Source organism: Oryctolagus cuniculus, chromosome 5, assembly GCF_051225735.1.
Source record: "Oryctolagus cuniculus isolate XC-2025 breed Fujian yellow rabbit chromosome 5, ASM5122573v1, whole genome shotgun sequence".
NCBI lineage: Eukaryota > Metazoa > Chordata > Mammalia > Lagomorpha > Leporidae > Oryctolagus > Oryctolagus cuniculus.
The window spans coordinates 24738734-24751435 of record NC_142871.1 but is presented as its reverse complement, the minus strand read 5'-3'; the positions used below and the strand labels follow the sequence as shown (position 1 = coordinate 24751435).

The 12702-nt window shown below is 42.5% G+C and overlaps 1 protein-coding gene across 19 annotated transcripts in view; it reads left to right on the top strand.

Moving 5' to 3' along the window:
- The window catches only part of PHACTR2 (phosphatase and actin regulator 2), a 324330-nt gene that overhangs the window by 171827 nt on the left and 139801 nt on the right, over positions 1-12702 (top strand). For 5 of the 19 annotated variants that reach the window (XM_089333685.1, XM_089333684.1, XM_089333681.1 and 2 more), the window contains exon 1: positions 8772-8883. The exons of 8 other annotated variants lie outside the window; for them this stretch is intronic. Coding sequence is in view for 6 of the 11 variants with exons in the window: in XM_070073470.2 (XP_069929571.1) it covers positions 9015-9060 (46 nt within the window). In the remaining 5 variants the exon portion in view is untranslated. Of the gene's footprint in view, positions 1-8771; positions 9061-12702 lie in introns of those variants that run through there. 6 more of the 19 variants (XM_070073469.2, XM_008263586.5, XM_089333679.1 and 3 more) reach the window with 4 other exon arrangements.

The window sequence follows — 12702 nt, the reverse complement described above, 5'->3', positions numbered from 1 at the left end:
TATAGTGGGAAGTATCACTATGTTCCTAAATATATGAAATACATGAATTTTGTATTCCTTAAATAAAATTTTAAAAAATAGTAAGTACAATTAAGGCTCTAAATATATGTCTTCACCACATTAGCTTCACCACACATGTGTTGTAGTACTTTCACTGTTTAGTTCTAAGCATTTTGTAAATCTCTATTTGATGTTCTCACATTATTTAGGAGTTTAGTGGTTTTTTTTTCTTCTTTAGTTTCCAGAAATGTGTGAGAGGGGTTTTTGTTTCTGTTTTTAATGATACTTTTCTTGTTGTTTACTAATTTAATTATTTATTGTCAGAATTGAAAATTTCTTTTTTTTGATCATTAAAGCATTTTATTTTTTTATTTAGTAAATATAAATTTCCAAAGTACAGTTTATGGATTACAATGGCTTTCCCCCCTCATAATTTTCCTCCCACTAGCACCCCTCCCATCTCCCGCTCCTTCTCCCATTCCATTCACATCAAGATTCATTTTCAATTATCTTTATATACAGAAGATCAATTTAGTATATATTAAGTAAAGATTTCAACAGTTTGCACCCACATAGAAACAAAAAATGTAAAATACTGTTTCAGTACTAATTATAGCATTACTTCACATTGGACAACACATTAAGGACAGATCCCACATGAGAAGTAAGTACACAGTGACTCCTGTTGTTGACTTAACAATTTGACACTCTTGTTTATAGTGTCAGTAATCTCGCTAGGCTCTAGCCATGAGTTGCCAAGGCTATGGAAGCCTTTTGAGTTCACCGACGTCGATCTTATTCCGAAAGGGTCATAGTCAAAGTGGAAGTTCTCTCCTCCCTTCAGAGAAAGGTACCTCCTTTGATGGCCCCGTTCTTTCTACTGGGATCTCACTTGCTGAGATCTTTCATTTAGTTTTTTTTTGTTGTTGTGTTTTTTTTTTTTTTGCCAGAGTGTCTTGGCTTTCCATGCCTAAAATACTCTCATGGGCTCTTCAGCCAGATCCGAATGCCTTAAGGGCTGATTCTGAGACCAGAGTGCTGTTTAGGATATCTGCCATTCTATGGGTCTGCTGTGTATCTCACTTCCCGTGTTGGATCGTTCTCTCCCTTTTTGATTCTATCAGTTAGTATTAGCAGACACTAGTCTTGTTTGTGTGATCCCTTTGACTCTTAGTCCTTTCATTATGATCAATTGTGAACTGAAACTGATCACTTGGACTAGTGAGATGGCATTGGTACATGCTACCTTGATGGGATTGTATTGGGATCCCCTGGCACGTTTCTAACTCCACCATTTGGGGCAAGTCCGATTGAGCATGTCCCAAATTGTACATCTCCTCCCTCTCTTATTCCCACTCTTGTATTTAACAAGGATCACTTTTCAGTTAAAATTTCATAATGCAAATTCTTAAAATTGATCGAGATTTCTCCTATGATTGGGCATTTATGAAATGTGCAGTTGCTTTTTCCTGAAGACATCAAGCATGTCAGTTGGAATGTTCCAGTCCATATCTTTAAAAGTGTTTTGCTTTCTTGATCACTATTACGTCTACATGGTGTGGTGTGTTTAAAGCTCTCCTTGTTAATGTGGATCTGTCCTTTTATCCTTCTAATTTTGTTTTTGCTTTACATATTTAAATATTCTGATGTTAGGGGGGTACTAGTTGGTAATTTGTATATCTTGCTAGATTATTATTTTTATCATAATAGATCCCCTTATGCTATTTATTGTTTTGCCTTTGATTTTAATCTAGTAATATTGATATACCAGTTTTCTCTTGATAAGCATTTGCTTGGTGTTTATTTTATTTTTCATACTTTTATTTTCAGCTTCTGCTGTTAGGGTGTAGCTCCTAAAATTGACTGAAAGATGTATTTCTGCTTTTTCCAATCTTTTAGTCTCTGTCATCAGATAAGAAAACCCACTCCTTTCACATTTATTGAGATTACTGATTTGGGTATATCTTGACCATCTTAATTTGTGTCACTATTTTTAGCATGCTCTTTAAATTTTTTTCCTCTCTATTTTCTCATCATTTGGATTGGTGAAGTTTCCTTTAATATCATTTCTGCTTTGGAATTTCATTGTATTTTTCTGATTTAAAACTAACTTTTTTCTAAGAAAGTCTAAAACTATTTAGTATATCAAGACCCAGACCTTAACATATGTTCGATAATCACCATCTGCCTCTCCAGTCTGCACACTCCATAGCTGTTTGCATTCATCATTATTTCATCTCTTTCTGTTCTCCCTGCTGCTTCCTCTATCCCACCTCTACCTCTGGGCCCATTCTATTTCTTCCTGAGGAATCCCCTGTAGAAATTTTTAGTGATTAACCATTTTCAGTGAATGATTGATTTAGTGAATGATTGTTTACCTGGATGTGGAATTCTAAGTTGACACTTTCCCATCATGCTAAGAAAATATAATTCTGTTATGTCATTGAATTTATTGTAATTTCTTAAAGTGATACCTGTATTTTCTGCCTAATACTTTTAAATTTTTTCTCTTTGCTTTCAATAATCAATTTTATTAGAACATGTGTAGGCATAGACTGTTTCTCCCCCCTTGGTTTCACATAGGATTATTTTCCTTCTTCACTTGCATGAATTCTGGACATCTCAAGACTCAATTTTCTACCCCAAAGCTGCTCCACTTACTGTTGGCTCAGTCTTAATAAACAGCAACTTAATCCTTCCAATGACTCAGAAAAAAATGTTGAAATAATCTTTCCTTCTTTTCTTTTCTCCCATTATCTATATTCAATCTATGAGGAAGTTGAGCTCTACCTTAAAAATGTATCCAGGGGCAGATGATGTGGTGCTGTGGATTAAACCACCACTTGGAATGTCTGTGCACATCCCATATTGAGATAGCAGATGGACGATCTCTTGCTGTCTCCTTGTCTCTCCCCATCCCCTACCCCGTGCGTGTGTGTCTCTTCCTCTCCCCATCTGTTTAAATCAATAAAAGTAAATAAATGACTTAAGTTTTGAAAACCCCATCATTGTTTCCCCAACCCTCTTGTTGTAAAAGCCAAAGTCTTTATGGTCACCTACAAAGCTCTGTGTGGTTTGTTATCCCTTTCTCTTCCTCTCTGCCTCCCTATCAACTCCAACTACACTGGCCCCCTTTTGTTCTTCAAACATCCACGCTGCTCTTATATTAACCAATCTGTCTGTTTGAAACATCTTCCCCCAGACAGCCATGTGGGGAATTCCATTACCTCTTTTGAGTTTTTGCATAAACACCATCTTCTCAGGGAAGTCTGTTGTGATCACCGCAAACCAGTCCAATTTCTCTTAGCTATTCTATTTATTTCATAGCACTTTTCATCTCCTAAATAGCTATAAAATTTATGAGCTTAACTGTATTGGCTGCTTATTTTATGTTCTTTCATTAGAATGTAAGCTCTGCAAGTGCAGGTATTTTTACTTTTTTTTGTAATTCTACATCTCAAGTACCTGGAACAGAGACTGGTATACTAGAGATCCATAATAAATATTTGTTGAATGAATGATGAACCAATGAATGAATTTTTGGTACTATAGAGCTATCATATATATATTTTTTTTTTCATCGAATAGCCATGCAATGGAAGACTACTGAGAACACAAAGAAACAAAATACTGGTATATAGAGCAACATGTAGGAATATAAATAACATTAAGTAAGAAAAAGCCAGATAGAAGAAAAAACTGCATATGTTGTTCTATTTATATGAAATTTTAGAAAAGTCAAAACTAAGCATGGAAAGCAGGTCAGTAGTTGCCTGAGCTGGGAATGGGATGGAATTAACTGCAGAAGGATTGTGTAGGGTTCTCAGAGTTTTCTGAAATTTGTAGTGGTGGTTGAACTACATATTTACTAAAATATGTTGAACTCTTTCCTTGAAGTGGGTACATTTTAGGTTTTTTAAACTTATCCCTCAGAAAATTAAAAGCAATAAACATAGAAACAATACTGACTGTTATATTGTCAGCATTTACTATTTAATTTAGGAAGCTGAGGCATTCAGCTTTGTGTGGGAAAGAAGTGGATTCAGTAATGATAAAGTTCAGGGCCTTCCTGTGCCTTCCTGTACCTGACTTCCTTAACACCTGGAGTGATCAAGCTTTCAGCAGAGTCCTCACGGTTGTAGTCACTTAGCTGTGAGCTGCAATTCACACCCTCTGCCATACTTCCAGCATCCACACTCCACCAGACTCAGCTCTCTGCCTCACTTATCCTCATGCCCATGAGGTGCCATGCCCAGGGGAGGTCCTCATTCAGTTCTAGTTGAATGACTAGGTTTTTTAATGAATTTTTAAAAAAGATTTATTTATATGAAAGACAGTTACAGAGGAAGAGAGGGAGAGGCAGAGGGAGAAATCTTCCATCTGTTGATTCAATCCCCGAATAGCTGCAACAGCCAGAGCTGGGCCAGCCAGAAGCCAGAGGCAAGGAACTTCTTCCAGGTCTCCCACGTGGGTGCAGGGATCCAAGCACTTGGGCCATCTACCACTGCTTTCCCAGGTGCGTTAGCAGGGAGCTGGAAGTGGAGCAGCCAGAACACGGACTGGCGTCCATGTGGCATGCTAGTGCTGCAGACAGCAGCTTAACATGCTGTGCCACAATTATGATGCCTGAGGAGGTGTTTAAGAGTGGCATGCAAAGGAAAATTACAGTCACTGGTAGACTTGATATTCTATAGAATCAGTACACTGTTGCCAAAATCATACATATATCCTCAGGTGGATTTTTTGGTTCATATTTGAATTTGCTACCCTTAAGGAGATAATATAAATGCTTATTTTATTATCGTGCATGCATTGAGCCACTGTTTGTGCCAGAATTTTTATTAGTTCTAAGGAGAGATGTAGTGGCTAATAAAACAGTGATTGTGACCTTACTTTAAGCAATTATTTTGTGTAAACTGGGCGGTTATCAAAGATACAGTTAAGGCCGGCGCCGCGGCTCACTAGGCTAATCCTCCACCTTGCGGCGCCGGCACACCGGGTTCTAGTCCCAGTCGGGGCGCCGAATTCTGTCCCGGTTGCCCCTCTTCCGGGCCAGCTCTCTGCTGTGGCCAGGGAGTGCAGTGGAGGATGGCCCAAGTGCTTGGGCCCTGCACCCCATGGGAGACCAGGATAAGTACCTGGCTCCTGCCATCGGATCAGCGTGGTGCGCCGGCCGTGGCGGCCATTGGAGGGTGAACCAATGGCAAAGGAAGACCTTTCTCTCTGTCTCTCTTTCTCACTGTCCACTCTGCCTGTCAAAAAAAAAAAAAAAAATACAGTTAACGATTGTTTTCCACAGATTTTCATGAATAAATTAAAGATAGTTCATTTTATAGCAGTTATCAGAGTTTCAAGCACTATGGATGAATAAGTTGTTGTGCTTTTGCAATGAAGCATAGCGAATTACCGTCACTTTTCTTCCTAGGGTGAAGGGAAAGTTTTTGGAGAAGGAAATTCCACCACCACCCCTTGAGATCTTTATTTTCCAGCACTCAATCACTAAGTAAGCACACAAGCACACGTGAGCCACACCACGCCCTCTGCAGGGACTGGCTCAGGGCGGGGCACAAGCGAGGTATTTTGTTAATCCTTTTAGCTTGAGTGAGCAGAAGAAGGAAAACGCAGGAAATAAATCATATAAAAATATGCGAACAATAGGAAAGAAAAGCTTGTCTCTCAGGTTCATTTCCTGTTCTGTCGTCTAATACTTGTGGAATGCAATCTTCTCTTCTGCCAATGCTTCATATAATTTGAATGTCCAGAACTGTCATTCTTAACAGCAGTTCTCTTTTGTCTTTTGATATTATCATGTTAAAATTAGTATCTGCCATTGTTAAAAGATACACTAAGCACTTTCTGTAGTTGCAACCGCATTACAGTAACATTTTAAAAGGTAAACACTGGTTATATATCCAGAATTTCAACTGGAAACATAATACTCAGTAGAAGTTTAGGCTCATTTCTGCCGTACCTTTTATCTAAAAGACATGATCAATACCAGTGTCACTTTGAGCATCCCAGCTGGGTGAGCTTATTAACTCCCACATCAGAAAACCAGTGAAATCTGTGTGATAGGGTAGAGGCTGGAAAACCTCAGGAACAAATCACAGAAGTTCTTTCAGGGACAGAAAAACACTTAGACTTTTCAGTGGAAAAATCAGTAGATGCCATTGTTCTACATTTTTCAGGAAGATTTAATGTGAACTATTCCTGAAATTCAGTCATGATATGACTTAAGGGCAGTGAATTAGAAAAGACAAAAGCAGTGTTGGGGTGGATGCTTGGCACAGGGGTTAATGTGATGCTTGGGACACCTGCGTTTCATAGAGTACCTGAGTTTGAGTTCTTTCCTTTGGCTTCCAATCGTAGCTTCCTGCTCATGTGAACTCTGGAATAATAAAATCCCTTAAAATCTTAGGTCATGGCTCACGTTCTTGGGTTGTAGACCTGGTTTGAGTTCTGGGCTCCCAGCATGGGCCTGGCCCAGCCATGGGTGTTTGGGACGTGAGGGGAATGAAACAGCAGATAGACAACCTCTGTCTCTGATTCTGCCTTTCAATAAATCAATAATTAAAATAGTGATGTGTGGAAGGTGGTGTATACAGGCGCTTAGGGCAAATTGTTAAGTTTCAAGGAATTTTGTAAGCTGGTTGACATTAGGTTTGCTCCAGGTTGGTAGCTCAGAGAATCAGCCATTGTGGGAGTATTTACATCATGGAGATTGGCAAACAATACAAATCAGCAAGCAGCCTTGCGCTTGCCCCTGTCTCCTCACAGCACACACCAGTTGTTAAGCATTTACCAGGCTATCACCAGGTTAAAGACTGGGACCAAAGAGATAACTGCTGAAGAATTGTGGACAGATGCAGATAACTTCCTCGGAGCTCAGTTTTGGCACTGATTTTGCTTAGCATTGTTATAAATTCCCTAGAAGGGGGTCATACACAGAGAAACGTCCATATTTTTCAGCTGACGTTAAGTGTTTCCAGAGTTAAACTATATACTTATGGGAGGAACACCCAGAACTCATATTAAAACTATGTGAGAGGTAGTAAGGCAAGAGTCAGGCAATTTGGGGGAAAATCATGTTAAAATACCCTTGTTAGATGATAATTTCTAATCTTTATGTTATGACCTAGAAATGCAATTTAGGGACTTCTGTGGCCTTTTTCTGTGTTCGTTAGTGTAGCTCCTTAGCTCTGCTGAAAAGGCCTCTTGAGTCCCCGAGAGAAGAGCTGGAAATAGAACAACGGTGCCACCATTATAAAGAAACCTTAGTGCACACTCGTACCTCTGCAGTTTTGGTTGCCAGGCTTGGAGGATGATGTGAAGGAATGGGAAGTTTCAGAGAGCACGGTGTAATCTGCTCTGGGGAGCCCAAGGGTCCCAGACGAGGCGAAAGGTTGTGTTAACCAGCAAATCCTGCAAGGTCTCGAGGAAGGTGAATGAGGATGTGTCGAGCCAACCCTGAGAAACTAGAGCTGTGCAGCACCAGTGGGAGTGTGACATTCACCGGTGGAATGTGTTTCCCAAACACAACATTTTTGTACTTTATAAAGACATCTAGTTAGGATTCATTTCATTGTCTTAATTAAAACTCCTGCTTTGGTTAAAATCCTGTTTCATTTAGAAGATCAGGATTTCCTGAGAGTGAATGAGACAAGTGAGGTAGATCATTGATCTACTTTCCTGGGGAAAGATCTTCCTTGCAATAGAGGGTGGACTCTTTGAGCGTGAGAAAATAGGGCAATATACTCAACTATGATGAAACAGCCAAGTGTTCTTCAAAAAAATGAAACGAGGAACCGCATGATCTTAGTACAGACTTTAAAAAAGAATGCTTCCCATATTTAAAACAATTAGGTTTTCTTCTACAACACATACTAGATACTTTTTTAATAGTTCAAAGTTGAATGTTTAGGGTAAACTAAATGTTGCACTTTTCCATTTTTAGTTTTTAATGAGACGAGTGCATTCAGAAAAGTGCAGGAATCAAACCTTTCCGAAAAGGGAACACGTTTCTGGGACCACTGTCCAGCCCAGTGGCCATTGTGGGGGTAGGGCATCCACAGGGCTCTCCACAGCTGTGCATCGCAGATACTAAGATTGTTTATCTGTATTCACTTTTTTTTTTTTTAAAGAAAACTGAAATTTAATAGGATATGATAGTAGGGTTTAATTTAGTTTTCAGGGAATGGCAGCTTCTAAATTACTGTTCCTACTGGCCTGTTTTGTGTACTGGAGACACCTCGGGTCGCCCTGATCCGTCTGGACTGCAGCGTGGGAGGCGAGCATCCGCGCTGGGAGCAAGGTGCTTGCGGAGGCCACGCCACCCCACCGTGGCTGAACCCCTCAGGTTTGCTGTCCAGCCTCGCCAAAGCCATCGGCGGCGTCGCTGTTGCAATCCCATTTGGGAAAAGGAAGCTGGTGTTTGCAACGGGGGTGGGGGGGACACGGCTCCCGACAGTGGGCCATACCGCTCAGAGAACTTCGGTCAGGAGCTAACTTTCAAGCAACAAATTTTCTGAAATTAAGTACCGTGACTAAGTACTTTAATTCCCTTTCTTCCAGGCCTGGAGGATCATTTGACACTGAACCTTTTACAGGAAAGTTGAGCGGGCTGAGTCCGAGCTGTCTAACCGCCCCGAGCGGGTGCGGGTCTTCCAGCGCCCCCAGGGCTGCGGCTGCGCCAGCCCCGGCCTCCCCCACCCCCACCCGCAGCCTCTGCGCCCGCCCGCACCCCTCCCCCTCCCCTTCGCCCCCCTCCTCCCGGTGACCTCTGACCCCAGCTAATCTGCATAGAGGAATGACAGGCATCCGCTGGGCTGGATCCGCCGCGCCGGCTGCGGCCGGCCGGGCTGGGAGACCCACGCGGGGGAGAAGGTGAGGGGACCGGGCGGGCGGCTCGGCACAGGCCGCGAAATGAGCGCCCGCAAAGCCGTGTGGGAGCGGCCCCCTGATCGAAGGACCGAGAGAGCCTCGTGATCGCTGGAGCTGGCCCTGCGACCCCAGCCATGGGCCAGACCTCGGTCTCCACGCTGTCCCCGCAGCCCGGCAGCGGTGAGTCGGGGCGCGCGCGAGGCGCTCCCGCCGCGCGGCGCGGGGCGAGCTGCGGGGGCCCCTGGGACCGCCGGGGCTGGTCGGCTCGGCGGGTTCCGCTCGGACCCGGCCAAGTCGCTGGGAGAAACCCCAGAGGTAGTGCTCGCCAGATTCTTTGTCGTGCACGGTGGAATGCCTTTTGGGAGCCGGCCGATGCTACCTTAAAGGCGCAGGCTCCATTTTTTTTTTTCTTCTTGTGCAAGATGCCTCGCCTTTGGTGTGGATCCAAACTCCCGGGGAGCCAGAAACTTACGAGAAACGCATTTGAGTATGGCTGTGTTTTTCACGCGCGAAACTTAGAGCTAGAGAAGCTGGCCAACAGGTCTTTCTGTGTTTACGCCTGGCTCCCCGGCTGCCCAGCCCGGGGCTTTCAGGCTGGCCCACTGATTTATGGTTTGTTATTCGGACGGGAGGGAGTGCCGTTTGCCTTCCCCTTGCCTGGCAGGACCCTGAGCCCGGCACAGCCAGCCGCCCCCGAAAGGCGCGGTTCTCTCGGACGAGACGTGTTTTGTTTACGTTAGACACGCAAGCTGTGAAATGCAGGGAGAGCCTGATTCGCGCACCCAGTTCCCCAGGGCTCCAGTTCGTTTTATGGAAAAGTGTGCAGCGCGTCTGAGTTACAATGCCCTGGTTTCTGTTTTCTTGAACTATGAAAAGGGAAGGAAGGTGCGTCTGGCATTTCCCCAGCAGGGTCTGGGTAAAGAACTATGCGTTGACGTGACGTGACGTGGGATTGGATAAGGAGATAATACAAACGGTGCTGCTTTGGTATTTTTCATCAACTATTTTGAAAACAGCCAACTTCTCAGCAACGCTTTAGATTGTCTGTGGAGACAGTTGAGACACGTTTCTGAGTTGTACAGGCAGACATCAACAGGATCTTGGAGAGAGGAAATTACACAGATGAAGGTTTTAAAATCTGCTCCAGGTTGCCTAGCTGGAGAGCGTTAGGTCATTTAACCCCCTTCCACTTACCCCAGTGGTCATGGTTGTGAGCAGCCTCACTTCAGAGGTGGCATAAGCTTTGACAAGACTTAACTAGCGTCACGGGACAACGACCCCTTTGCAAAGGAGAGAAATCAGAATCCAAAAAAGATTGTTTTCCTTGTTAATAATATGGTTTTAGTGCCTTGAGCATCAGGAAGACTTTATGTTGATGGCTTATTTGAGGGATTTTTTTTTTAGGGATGTTGACTAGGATCTTAAATTTAGTAAATGATTTGGTGTAAATAAAACTTTAGTTTCCTTTGTGTGATTCTTTCCTTTCATTGCAAGGAACAATTTATATTTTTAAGTTTCTGCAGTGGCAAAAGATAGAATTAAATCAGTTGTCCAGAATAATAGGTATACAGAAAGCACGGTTTCAAATGCTGTTCTTTTGTCACAAAAATAATGTTGCTGTGAGTACTAGATAAATGAATTTTACCTTTAGAAAAATCAAGGCTGTCTAAGCATCGAGTAGAATCCTGAAATGTGACAGCCTTACATCTTGGTACAGCAGAGAAATACCCAGGTGGCTATAATTCCTAGTAAAATCACGAATCGTATCAAGAGACTGTCACCTGTTTAAGAGTAATTTCAATAAAAAGCTGTGTTCGATCACATTCAGGGAAGTATCTCACAGGGCGGTATTACACTTAGCTCGGAGGTTCTCAGTTTTGTTGGTGGGAAGTTGGTATAAATTGAAATAATCCGTACATCACGCGTAGAGCGTTTTGAGTTTTGTCAGTTAAGGGATGATAGTGGTTTATGACTTAAGTTGAGGATTATAAAAGTGGAACAGTTTTCTCAGGATGTCCACTTAGGATAGGAGTTACTCCATTTCCCAGAAGTTCTGCTCTCGGATTCTGAACAAAAACAGAACAAAACAAAAGCATAACATGGAGTCAGTTTTCTGTTCGTGTCTGTATTCTTTGCCGAGGCCAGGAATATCACCCTCCAAGTATTTTGTTCACTCCTTGTTTGCTGTTCAACTCTGGCTTTACAAATGGTGTGAAGATTCTTGTCCTGTTTGATCTCAGCTCTCTGCTGACTGTCGAAGGCTAGAGCAGCTGCTTGGGATTACAGTGTTAGAGGTGATTCTCCTCTTAGATGCTTAGTTGGGGCAAATCTGTGTGAGTCTAAAGAATCAATAGCACAGGGCCCAGTACTTCACATTTGTCACTCACTTTGAGCTTTTGTAAACATTATCCTGGTACACCAGAAGTTACCTTGTTTCTCCTCCTTTTAACCTCAGGATCTCTGGAGCCTTTCAACTTGGGCTCCAGCTATTGCCTTGGGTTCTAGGGGGACTATTAAGAATTATTTCTGGAAAAAATGCAGTGAGACTCTTTATTGGGATTTTCAGAAGCACTGTTACTGACATACACTTCACAGGTCATTAAAATGCACCCATTGAAAATGTACAGTTCATTATTGGTGTATTCACAGTGCAACTATTAATCCCTATTTGACCCCATTTACACACACACACACACACACACACACTAAGTAAACGCTGAGTTGGTTTCTCTGTATAGATTTGTGTATTTGGAACATTTCATGTAAATGGAATCACATGAGTCATTTTGTGACTGGCTTCTCTCAGCTAGCATAATGTTTTCAAGGGTCATCCATGTTGTAGCGTGTATCAGTACTTCCTTTCTTTGTATAGCCAAATGATATTGTGTGAATAAACCACATTTTACTTATCCAGTCACCAGCTGATATTTGGGTTACTTCTACTTTGGGGCTATTATGAATAGTGCTGCTGTAAACATTGTGAATAAATTGTTGGTGAAGATGTGTTTTAATATCTTTTTTTGGGCTGGCACTGTGACATAGGGGGTTAAGCCACTCACTGAATGCAGTGAATGCACCCATCCCATATGGGTGCCGATTTAGGTCCTGGCAGCTGCTCCACTTCCGATTCAGCTCCCTGCTAATGAGCCTGGGAATGTACTGGAAGGTGGCCCAAGTGCTTGGGCTCCTGCACCCATGTGGGAGACTCAGAAGAAGCTCCTGGCTTTGGATTGGCCCAGCTCCAACCATGACATTGCAGCCATTTGGGGAGTGAACCAGTAGATGGAAGATCTCTCTCTCTCTCTAACTCTGCCTTTCAAATAAATAAATAAATCTTTTAAAAAATGTCTCTTTTTAAAGATTTTATTTATTTTATTTGAAAGGCAGAGTTAAAGACAGAGAAAGTTTTCCATCTGCTGGTTCGTTCCACAAATGGCTGCAATGTCAAGGTCTGAGCCAGGCTGAAGCTAGGAGTCAGGAGCTTCTTCTAGATCTCCTAGGCGGGTGCAGGGGCCCAAGCACTTGGGCCATCTTCTGTTGCTTTCTTAGGCCCATTAGCAGGGGGCTGGATGAGAAGGGGACTTGAACTGGCGCCCATATGGGTTGCCAATGTTGTACTACACAGCGCTGTCTCCTTAATATACCTTGAGTATATACCTGTGAGTGGAATTTCTGAGTCGCACTGTAGATGATTCTAGGTTTAACCTTTTAATGAACTAGAAACAGTTTCCAAAGAGACTGCACATTTTATTCTCCATCCAACATTGTATGAGGGTTCCAGTGTCTTCAAGTCTTTGTCTAGTACTTGGTATTGTCTTTTTT